Source organism: Anas platyrhynchos, chromosome 1 (assembly GCF_047663525.1).
Source record: "Anas platyrhynchos isolate ZD024472 breed Pekin duck chromosome 1, IASCAAS_PekinDuck_T2T, whole genome shotgun sequence".
Taxonomy (NCBI): Eukaryota; Metazoa; Chordata; class Aves; order Anseriformes; family Anatidae; genus Anas; species Anas platyrhynchos.
This window is the reverse complement of record NC_092587.1, coordinates 4,033,509-4,045,652: the sequence shown is the minus strand read 5'-3', so window position 1 is coordinate 4,045,652 and position 12,144 is coordinate 4,033,509. Positions and strand designations below refer to the sequence as shown.

The 12,144-nt window shown below is 41.1% G+C and overlaps 1 protein-coding gene across 1 annotated transcript in view; it reads left to right on the top strand.

Moving 5' to 3' along the window:
* Nucleotides 1–11,252, top strand: part of PRKCQ (protein kinase C theta) — a 60,688-nt gene extending 49,436 nt beyond the window's left edge. Inside the window, exons 15-19 of the mRNA XM_038187913.2 lie at nucleotides 899–961; nucleotides 4,472–4,610; nucleotides 7,802–7,990; nucleotides 8,248–8,376; nucleotides 9,211–11,252. Coding sequence (XP_038043841.1) covers nucleotides 899–961; nucleotides 4,472–4,610; nucleotides 7,802–7,990; nucleotides 8,248–8,376; nucleotides 9,211–9,366 — 676 coding nt within the window. The 3' untranslated portion in view covers nucleotides 9,367–11,252. The remainder of the gene's footprint in view (nucleotides 1–898; nucleotides 962–4,471; nucleotides 4,611–7,801; nucleotides 7,991–8,247; nucleotides 8,377–9,210) is intronic.
* Nucleotides 11,253–12,144: the final 892 nt, after the last annotated feature.

Sequence of the window (12,144 nt, the reverse complement as noted above, 5' to 3'; positions counted from 1 at the left end):
CTTCTGGGCAGAGTGCTTTCATTGTGCAGTGATGCTTCAGCTTTATGCTGCCTCTGCAGCAGGACGTGTTTTTGTCCTTTAGGCAGAAACGTGTTAAGAACAAAGTTCTAAAACTCCAAAAGACTCCACAGAAAGGCCACTGATTTGCTAGCTTATCCACATCTTGAATAAAATTTCAAAAGCAAGTCATTAATCTGGGCAGTGAAGAGATCTGTGTGACCAGCTGAGGAGTTTTTTGTCCCCAAGCCCAGATGTCCTCCTGCCTGTCCCCGTGCTGGCACCACTCAACTCTTTGTGCAGCAGCCACTTAACACGGCTGTTTCCACCTGCCTTTTTGAGTTCTGAAGCATTGACTATAAGCCTGATGCAGTCTGGTACATTGCTGTAAATCACTGATTCACATGAAATATGTAAATAAGGGAGAGGCAGAAACCACCCACTCTTCCTTCCTTGCTACAGGAACCATATCTTGAAGCAAGGCAGGGTACAGAGTTGGAGCTGGGTAATGGTTTTTTTGGCTTCACTTATGACCTGGAGGCATCCTCAGGCACTTAAGGACATGTCCTCAGAAACGGTTAGACATCAGAAAATGACAGCTAGCTGTGTTTTGTTGTCTCCAAAGCCCCAAAAACTAGTAGACTTCAAATCCCTGCCATTTCCCAGAGTGGTTTCAGTACTGGATGGAGTGCTGGCTACGTGGAGTGCTTTTGGGAATTCCACATTGTCCATCAGTTACTTGTAAAATCCAGTTACTCCAAGCCTTCTGGAGACACTCCAAGCTTTCTGGGGACTTAATGAAATTTTGGCTCCTGTGAAGGCAAAGTTTCCATCTTTTTGGTGTCTAGTTGAAAGAAGCTGTTGGAAAGCAACTGTCCTAACTTTTCTTTCTGTCACTCAGGTTCTATGCTGCTGAAATTATATGTGGGCTGCAGTTCCTCCATTCAAAGGGTATAATATACAGGTAAATTTACTCCTCTTTGTCCGATATGTTAAACCTTTCTTACACTTACTGGTATCACACTTCTATGCAGATTCACTTTTGACAATGGCCTGCTGTTTTCTTTTGAAGAGATAGCTCAGAAAAAGGCAGCTTTGAGCCCTTCTTAGGAATTCAGTCCTATTTCAGTTAACATTAAAGCAAACTCTTTGATGCATTTACACCAAGTCTTTCACAGAGCACTCAGAATAAGCACACAGTTTAATCCTTCCATGGATGAAGATATATAAGGTCAAGCTAGCCATGAGAAATGTGGTATATCTGCTGTGTGGCTTACCCTGGAACAGTGGTGAAAAGGTCAGCTCAGGTAACAGCAACAGGCAGACAGCAATATGACTAAATTTTGGGGTTATCTGCACAGCCCCATGGTATCCATCTTATCATCATGACTCTGAGCTAGCCACCCAAGCCTTTCTTGTAGTAAGTGGAGTAAATAGAGAAAAATCACATTTTTTAGGTGCCAGTTCATCCAACCTGTGTTAGAGTGTCCATAAGAAGTGGACTTTCTATCAGTGGACTCTGTAGAGAGCAGATGAATAGTAGGTCAGGCACTAAAGGCAACTGCACTCAGACAGAAGAATCTTCTCCCAGATTTCCAAAACTGGGAGGAACTTACTCCATGACGCATCAGCCTGCCAAATCCTGCAGAGGAAAAGTCTTCTACTGTAAAATTGTGCATTCCGTTTTCTTCTTTACCTCCTTAAGAGCTTGGAAGTTATACATGAATGTTTTGATCTAATAAACAAAAGTTGTGCTTGAGACCTGCATGAAAGGCCAAGGGACAAGATGAAAGCAGGAGGGGCTGCAGATATCAGGAAATGGTCTGTTTTCCGATAGCTGAAAGGAGAAACTGAATTTCTGGGGAACACTCATCTAACTCATCTTCTTGGCAACCATTAGTTACTACACTGCAGCATTTTGTGAAAGAGGGAATTAAATATCTTGTCACAAGCACATGAGAAAGTTCACTAAAGCAATGTTTGCTGAAACCAAAATGAGCTTATTTCAATGTTTGTCACATAGCACGAACATTAGAAAAATGCTAAAAGTGAATAGCTTGTTTACAATTCACTCTCCCATTAAACTCAAGCTTTGATTCATATAAACTCTCATTATTCATTATTAGTGCTCATGTGAGAGCTGTTTATTGACCAGTGAGGGTGACTGCATAAACATGAGATCAATATCAATAACATTAAGCCAGGATGATCTCTGGGGTCTCAGCATTTTGTGAAGTGCCCAAACCACTTAGCAGATTCTGTTGTTCTTAGACTTCTTCGAAAAGTTGATTAAAAATATCTACAGGATGTTCTGAATTCATGATAGCACTGTTAAAAGCTGGCTTTTTGCTCGTAACTCACATTTTTATTTGAAACTGCTACACCAGTTGTGTGCCAGGTTTGGGGTCCCGTTTTCCCATGAAACAAGAGATTGTGAGAATCTGGAGCCATAGACCGTGAAGGGAAGTGGGGGCAAAATGAGATAGCTAGACATGGTGGTACAAAGAAATAGCTTAGTCCAAGGAGTCAGTGTGACTTTGATTTGGACATCAGGCTTTGCTAGGAAATATCTGACCAGTCCTACTCCTTTTTCCTTTTTCCTTTTTCCGTTTTTCTTTTTCCTTTTTCCTTTTTTTTTTTTTTTTTCCTGAAAGCAATAACCACAAGGTCACTTGAGAACTCACAGCCATCAGTATCTCAGTCAGAGCTAACTAAGCATTTAGAAAAGTGAATAGAAATCATTTCTGAAACTACATCACTTGTGATGTAGTAAGAATAACGAATCCAGCTGTTCTGTCTCATGCACCCATGTCTGGAAATGTTGGCTTAAATTTTAATGAATGAGCCGAGGCATTTTTGGCAGAAAATCCAATCCCTGGAGCCAATGAGTTTGAGACTCATCAAAATAATGAAAGCGAACTGTAGGTGATGGGTTTTTTGTTTTGCTTCAAACTACCAGATGAATAAAAGCAGTGCTGGCAGCCAGAGATTGATCTCAATGGTGTAACTAGAATAAGTCATTCCAGCTGGAAATTGTGACAACATGAGTGTCTGCCACTTGGAAAGCAAATGTCTTGGTTGTCTCTATATTTCTTTTTGATTGATGACTCCTACTTTTTATTTGGCTGTATTCTAGCAGCAACGAACTAGTGCCCCATGACAAGTTTTGTAGACACTACAAAGGAGCTTTGCAGAGGGAGGATGAAGACACACCTTTCCCACAACTGTAGGTGACTGAGGAAAATCAAATATTAGAAGTGATCTTCCCTGAGAGAGTCAAATGGTCAAGGTCATTTCTGATTATACATATATATATATATATATATGTATGTATGTATGTATCTGTAAAACTGTTGTCACCAGGAGTGTGGCTATATAATAGCCTCATAGTAAGGACTCTTGCTTGAGATGTGGAAAATGTGAATCAGCAGATGTTGGAAAAGACCAGTTGTTACCTCAGCTGTGCACAAATCCAGTTGTTTTATCTGGGTGCTCTGGGAGCCTTGAGAGGGAGCAGTGACTGAGAGTTCAGGTAGTGCAAGAACATGGGTGCTCCAAGAGCAGGTATGCAAATTCTACCTACATCCCTGGTGAGGTGGAGCATCACTGATCCAGACATCTCCCTGAATCATTGTTACAATGAAAATCAAAATGTTTAGGCAAGATGCAAAAGTCTAACACAGAAGCTATGCCAGCCTTCCTTTCTTTATGCCTTTTTCTTTATTTCTTTACATTATTTTCTATCCTTTCAGAAGTTATTCCCACATGGAGGGACCCTTTTGTTCTCTGTAAAATACCATGATTCATCAGCTCACTTGCTTTTATTTCTTTCTTTTTATATTCACTTATTATTTTTTTCTCCCTTTCTGGGATCTTTTCGTCCCACTGCAGCTCTCAGAGCATAAAGCCTCTGACAGAAGCCTGGCAGCTATGTGTGAAGGGCTTGTAAATCCCTGGGGTTCAGGCAGTACAGCCCACAAGTGAAAAGTTGCTAGATGTTCTGCTGATGTCCAAGGTTGTTCTTACCATGCAAGGCTCGCAGGTCCTTACCTCTTCCAACATTTGTACAGCTTGCACTGGGAGGCAAAGCTGGCAGTAGCTTCAGAGGCAGTATTGAAGCTCCCAGGAAAGGGGGAAGTGAGAACTAGCCAGTTCCTTCTTACTCCCCTTCTCCAGGCAGTGTTAGAGGAGAAGCATCAACCTGGACAAAGCATTTTTAGCTTCACTATTCTGCATCCTCCAAGGAGAGATGCAAATATCTTGGGTAAAGTTAGATAAAGCAAATGAGTCAGTGCTCATACAGGAGGAAGAGGAATTTTGAACTTCTAGAGAGCAGCTCATCCTCTAGCCCTCAGCCTTCTTTTGTAATTGGATCATGTAGGCAATTATTGAATTTATGAGTGTATTCTGCTAAAATCACTTGCATTGTTCTGTAACACTTTAAAAGAAGGGATTCCTTTCTCTTCCTCCACAGAGACTTGAAGCTAGACAATGTCCTCTTGGACAATGAGGGGCACATCAAAATTGCTGACTTTGGGATGTGTAAGGAGAACATGTTTGGAGATGCGAAGACAAGTACTTTCTGTGGGACTCCTGACTATATTGCTCCAGAGGTAGGTGCTGGATCCAGGGAGGTCAGCAAGCTGTTGTGGGACAGAGAGCTCATCTTCAGATGTGGCTGTTGGTCAGTGGTGGTGGGGCATGCAAAAAGCAATAACCTGCTTGTGAATGGTTTCAGGCTAGAAACCAGATTTTAGTTTGACTCCACAAGCTGCCTCCAGGTGAAGGAGACCCTAAAACTTGAGGTGATGTGGCTGTGTCAGGGTCAGGCCATGCTTGAGTTAATGAGGGCAAGGCAGAGCTCACAGCTTGAGTTAAAGGCCTGCTCTGCCCTCTTGACTCAGGATGTTTGTGCTACATGTGAAGTACTGCCCTCTGAGGCTGGGGTTTGCTTGGAGACAGTCTACAAGGTCTGTGCATTGCAGACATATCAACAGGTGCTCTTCTTCTTCCCCAGCTGATACACTTGGTGGAGAAGAGCTGAAGCTGGCCTTCATGTGTCCCTGTAATAAAGCTGGATGGTCCCAGACACCAGACTTCAGTTTTCCCACAGCAAGATCCCCTGCCCTTCCCCTTATTTTTTCAGGTTTCCCACACAGAAGTTTGTTCTTATTTTCTTTTTCTAGCAAATGTAGATTTTTTGGTCTAGATCCATTCAGAAAAGAACAAACTCCCTTAACCTGTTGAGTTCAAATAATGACAGCTCTCACTGTGGAGACACTTTGACTAATTAGATGGCAAACTGAGGCCAAAGAAGACATTATTCATCCTGGAGGAAAACTAAGAGTCATCCATGCATCATGTTCGACATCACTCCGAAATCCATTTATTTGCCTTTCAAGCTCCCATTTCATGATTTCATGATGGATATCAGTACTTTCCAAATGGCTTTTAAAGCTCTTGTTTTTTTCCCCCTCTCTATAATTCATTGATCATTTAGTGTGCACCAAAGGCCTCGATTCTGATCTAAGTTACACCACTGCTGACACAGGGGCAGGTCTCTTCAGTAATTGGATTTGTATTGCCTGAGAACAGGTGTATGTGTGCTCTGCCATCAAGTTGCAATTGTCTTTTATTCCATTTCAAAATGCTTTTATTAAATTAAAAAAAAAAAAAAAAAACATTATTTTTTCTGATCCTAAAAGAGAGCTGAGTGATAATCCATTATCTGTGATTTTACTTTATAGGTGAGAGAGTTGAAAATAGCTCAAAGGTTTTATTTCTGTGCTATCATTTATTTTAGAGATTCAACGAGTGCATATAAAACATTTTACCTCCAAATTGAAAGAACTGCTAGAGTTTATGGATCACCTCTCCTGCCAGAGGTTGAAGCCATGGACTTCTTGTCAGTATTTCAATGTGGCTGCTAGCACTGTAATTTGTTGCAGGCACAGCACCTTGGCTACAGCTGTGCAAATACAGGGATTTGGGGTCACCAGGCAAGAAATTTTTTATCTCAAAAATGTTTGCCAAAAAAAAAAAAAAAAGAGTTAAATTTCTAGAGTTCATTTTTTTTAGAGAACACAAAACTAATAATTTTTTCCTTGACTAATATAAATCATTTAATTTAGTTTTCCAGACATTTTAAACTTTGAAAAGTAAGGTCTTATAAAAGAAATGTGTCTTTTCAGGAGGAAAGGTTTAGATGATTTTGTTTATTAGCAGCCCAGAAGAAATTTATTAGGGAGACTTGCTGCTTCCCTTTTTTCACTCTAGATGAAACATATTGTTTATATTGCCTCTTCTGTTCAAATAGGGTTTTTGTTTGTTTGTTTGTTTGTTCTGCTTTATTTTGTCAACATTTTTTCTCTTTTTGAATTTTGGAGACAAATGTGTTAACCATGAACATTCTGCATCAGCTTGGACCTTCTGATATTAAGGTCCTGCTTTGCTAGATGCCACAGGTACATCAGAGGGGGATACTTTTCATATTAGGTGAGAAAATTCATCTAAAAAAGAAGTATCAAATGGCACCTTATAGCATGGTAGGAGGGCTAGCTTTGCCAGAAGCCAAGTCATCCCTTCCTACCTTAGATATGTAAGTCAGATAAATCACCATTTTTCCTCCATTGACTGTAGAAAGACTCTGGATAACTAGCTAAATAATAAGACAACTAACTTTTAGGAAATAAGATGAATCCAGACCTAAGTGGCAATCTCTGTCCTAAAGCATTTAGAAGGAATGAAGACAAGGTACAAAATCACTTTAAAATAACTCAGACAAGTCTGTAATACCTCAGAGCCATGAGTAAAGATTCTCTAACTCAAAATGTTTATCAGCAATTTAATATACACTAGTTTAGATAATTGCTTTCACTGGTGTTACGCCATGCTCATGGCTTGCTATTGATACCTACACTGTAATCATAGTATAGAGGATGGTGATGCAACCAGGCTGTGGGTGCAAAAGCAAAGATCATGGCTTAAAATAACCTATTTCAAGGTTATTTTAAGCTCTATTCCAGCTCTAAAATTGCAATAAGGATCCTAGACATCATAGTCTTCACATGTATCTTTAGACATCTGCAATGAAATTATCTATATATGAGCAAGTTGTCCAGATTCCTTAATAACTGAAGGAGATGAACAGAGGGTTGCATTTTACAGCAGGTAGATATTTAGCTGGATGTCTAAAATTTGCATAATTTTCTTATCTGCGTACCATATATCTAAAGAGAGATTAGATGAATTTAGCTCTTCCAGAGGGAAGTCTGAAAGTTTGGTGGTATCTGGCCAAGTTTGCAGGGGAAGAAAATGACAGATCTGTTCTTTGGGGAGGTCATTACCCCAACCAACCTGTCCTGGTCACCGCACACTAGATATAACCTTCATTTTATAGCTGTCACAGAAAAGCACAACTCAATGGACTGACTGAAGGCAACCTCTCATTGCTCTACCTGTAACTCAGTTCTAACATTTGATTTCTGTCTTCTTTTCCCATCCCTTTGGCCTAAATAAACACTACCTAAAGTTCCATCTCCCTGCTTAGCACATAGTTTATTCTTCATCAAACTGACAATTGCATGGTATGCTGTTTGAAATTCCTTTTGCTGAAATTGAAACCTCTTGGCAGACCTCTACTGGCAGATACTCTGGCTCAGGGATCAGGTAGAGGAGAACACCTCTGCTATCACATTCAGTACAAAGCAGCTTTTGAAGGGTCAGGGCCTGACCACCGTTCTGAAGATGAAATACTGATGACAGACATTTTGTGTCTGTCTTTTTGACTCCTCTCTTTGGGCAGATATTGCTGGGGCAGAAGTACAACACCTCCGTTGACTGGTGGTCCTTTGGTGTCCTTCTGTATGAGATGCTTATTGGCCAATCTCCTTTCCATGGCCAAGATGAAGAGGAGCTTTTCCAGTCTATCCGTATGGATAACCCATTCTATCCTCGCTGGCTTGACAAGGATGCAAAGGACATTTTGGTGAAGGTAAGAATTACCATACGTCAAATAAAAGTCTTTTTGACAGAAATGTCATCTTTGGCTTGTGTATCTCCATCTGTTTTTCAGAGAAACAGCTTTAGTATGATAGGGTCAGTGAGAGTCACTTTCTCTTTCTTGTTTGGGGACCTCAAAGCCCATCCAGACAAAAGCTTTCAAATGCAATACAGAGATTTCAGCTATGTAGTTGTATGCAACTGTTATTGATAAAGAGTAAAGTATTTCTCTTTTTTTCAAAATTTTAGCTTTTTGTCAGAGAACCTGAGAGGAGATTGGGATCAAAAGGGAACATCCGCCAGCATGCCTTTTTCCGGGAAATAAACTGGGAGGCATTAGAAGAAAGAAGGATTGAACCTCCTTTCAAACCAAGAGTGGTAAGGATGTATCTTCATTCATTTCAACCCATCTCATGCCATTCTTTCCTGAATCATTCCCTTCCCAAATATTTATACCCTCCAATACATGTTTGCAATAAACCAAAGCCAGAACCCACAATAATACTTTAAGCCACTTTAAGGATCCAAGCTCCTCAGACATGGGTCTTTAATGTCACATACCTCAAATCCCTAGTATCTTAAAGGTGGTTACATGTTGACCTCATAATGAAACTAGCAGTTTAAGGCACCAAGTTAAGGCTTTCAAAATGCCTTCAAATTTTCAGGGAGTTGTTCTAGAGTTGTTCTGCCTATCCAGTAGATGCAGGTGGTCAGCTAAGTCAGGATGGAATCAGTCCTATTAATAACAATAATAAAATTTAACTTGACAAGTGCAATTCCATTTTGCAGTCCTTCACAAACATTCTTTACCTGATGTGACCAGTCTGCCGTTTTACAATGTTGTAACATCCCTGCAAGGCAGAATTAATGGATCACAGCCTCAGTGCCTCCTGCATAAAATGTATTCCCATTACCACTTCAACAGGACAATAATAAGCATGTCATTAGCATTGGTTGCTGGATATTAAGAGTTCAGACAGACAGCAGTTCACTGCAGCTTAACAATTTACTGTGCATCGTTTGGGCTACAGCAGACAACTATTGTGGAAAAAGACTGAGAGCAAACACTTTGTGGTTTCCTTGGTTGAACCAAGCTTTCTCCCAGCTAGTTGAGCTGAGCCCATAAGAAGCAGCCTGATAAGGCTCATACTATTATAATGAAGACCTGAATATTAGTGATTTGACACTGTTTTCTTTTTCCTTTTCTTGAAGAAATCTCCAAGTGACTGTAGCAACTTCGACAAGGAATTTCTAAATGAAAAGCCTAGACTATCGTGTGCAGACAGAGCACTGATAAACAGCATGGACCAAAATATGTTCCGCAACTTCTCTTTTGTGAACCCTAAAATGGAGAAAATATTTTCCTGAGATTTGTCTTACTGAAGAAATTCTCTGTAATGGTTTGAGTAACACTTTGTCGGCTGAAGACTGTGCGTGGTTATTTTAACCAAGAATGTGCCAGAAAAACACGTCAGTGAAAATTCATACCATGCCTGGAGGCTTTCAGCTTGTTCCAGTCTGTAGCAGATGTCAGCCACGCTTCACTAATAATGAAGTCTCTTCATGGTATCTTTTGGTCTCTATTCTCTCTTTTCCCAATGTTCTTTAAGTTGAGAACATCTGAAAATGAAGAGGTGCCAAAACCTCTTCCTCTTTACTTGTACCTACAGCCAATGGGTTTCTCTATAAGAAAAAACAAACATGTTTGTTCTTCTAGTGTTGTCAGTGCCCATTTCTGCAATTCTCACTTAGGCCCACCTCCTTCTGAAGGATGAGTGGTGTGCTCAGGGCCTGAGGGCATCTGGGAAGACTTCATGGTGGGTGTCTTTGCAACCTCCATTTGTACATGTGCAGAATTGTGCCTGTGTTGAAGTTAGAAGAAGCAAATTAACTCCCCTCACACTTTAAATCTGACCCTCACATGTATTGGGATTTAATGCTGTGCCTTAGTCCACTGAGACTAAGAAAATTTGTAGGTGCATATTCCAGCATTCATATGTCTCAGCCAGAGGCCGTGAAACTAAGGCTCAACCATGAAGGAAGATCACAACAATAGCAAGTGTCAAGATCCATACAGAAACCCAGAGATTTTATCCTAATACTTGAGCAGAAAAGATGGGAATTGTAGTACAGAAGAAAGCCTTGAAAACCCCTTTTCTAAAGCTTTAACTGTCCTCAAATTCACCAGATTCAGAGCAAAATCTGCACTGGTCTTTCTGGAGTTTTATTCTAAATCTGAATCAGAAATGTGGTAAAGTTTTCCTCAAACCATTCTTTAAGCATCATAGTATTGGCCTTTCAGTCACAGTGTTGGCATATTTTACTGGAATGCCAATAACCAGTCCTTGTAAAGGCTGAAGTGCTTCCTATTGCTCTAAATGGTGCCCTGACGCCTTGAAGACATGATGGGCATTGCAGATGTGATGGGCACACTGCAGGACAGCACACCAGGAGAGGGTGGCCCTCTCCCTCCCCCCATGATATTTTGCTGCGTATTCTACCTCTTTGCAGTCTGTGGATACGTTGTTGGGTTAAAATTATTCTCATCTGTGATCCCTTCATGACAGAATCCTTTTAAATAAAGACACACCGTTTTCAGAGGTTGGAGAAACTCAGAACCTCCCAATTACTGCTTTCCACGGAGACGTTAGGTAAATACTGGGTCAAAATTAAATCAAAGCCCCAAATGAGGAATCTGTAATATATATGTAATAAATGCTAATGAATTAAGCAGTCATCCCAGCTTGTGTTAGGCTGTAACTGAAGCATGTAAATTTGGAGCTTCATTGCAAGAACTCCTCCAGCCCATTAGGAAGAGATGTTCTAGAAGGTGAGTCATCCCGAATTTGGATTATTTTTGGAGGTGCCCTTCTGGATCCACTGGAATGGGCACTTAACATGGACCCTCCGACAGGACGAACGCAGCTTTACAGGCTGTGCAGCCACTGTGGGATATTGCTGGCAGCAGCTGCAGGCACTGAATCCTGCAGGACCAACAGCAGAAGTGCCTAAAATCAATGAGAAAAGCAAATTGCCTCAAAAAAGGACTCATGCTGGTGACTTTTGTAAAATCCCTGCTTGTGCTGTATAGAGTATAATGGGGTTCTGCGCACACAGTTTGTGCAGCCAGTCATCATGTTTAATTTGAATGGTAAACATGGATTTCTAAAACGCCAGTGCAGTTTGTACAGTTTAATAAAATGTTGTGTACAATTGGAAAATGTAGAAGTGATTAAATGGGGACGAAAACCAAAGATGCTTGGAAAAGCTGTTAAAAGGCTCTGTGCTTTCTGGGAGATGTTCCCCAGTGGAATTTCAACCCATAAATACATGGGATCATCAAGCATTTCGACAACTGTAACTACTCTGTGGCTGCAGGAACAATTAAAAAAACAGATGCTACCTGCATTTTCCACTGATGCCACAAAATACACTCTAGGATCAAACTGTCCCTGGATGTGACCGTGTTTGTATCTATGTGGAGCTTGTACTTTGCATCAATGACAGGTCAAAATCTAAAGCCAGGATCTGGTGCTGTGGGAAGGTGCCCAAGAAGAGAATAAAACATCCCTTTTCACTATCAGCAGAGGAGACAGCTGGTAACTGGGGCTGCAGAACCAGATGTGAGGAGATGGGCAGTGTTAGAGGGCAATTAGGCCACCTTCCTTCAACACATAAATGAGGATGGATCATGCATCTCCTGGGAGAGCTTGACTGTCCACATGCTATGGAGCCCGGATGGCACAACCAGAGGTTGCATGTCGATGTATTTGAAGATAGTTGAGCAGCATCCCTCTCTAAATGCCTGTTTTGGGTGTTCTCTTGTAACAGCGTGGTGGTTCAAGCTTGACACCAGTGCAGGGACAGCCTAAGAACACAGCCAAGGGAGGTAAGGTGCTGAATCACCTCTCGTGCTTGCATAACAAAAGTTCATCAGTGTTTAACACCTCTCTGACCACAGACAGGGCTCTCTGCACTCCGGCTGTGGTCCTGTCCATCAAAAGCAGACAAACACGAGTGATTTGCGAGCAAGTCTGTGTTTGGTTAACTGCTAGGGCAGTTACATTGCTAGGCTTACTGCAGGGCTTTCAACACAAACCACAAGAAATGGCTGCTTCTCTCTGCAGAGCATCTTTGGTTTAAAAA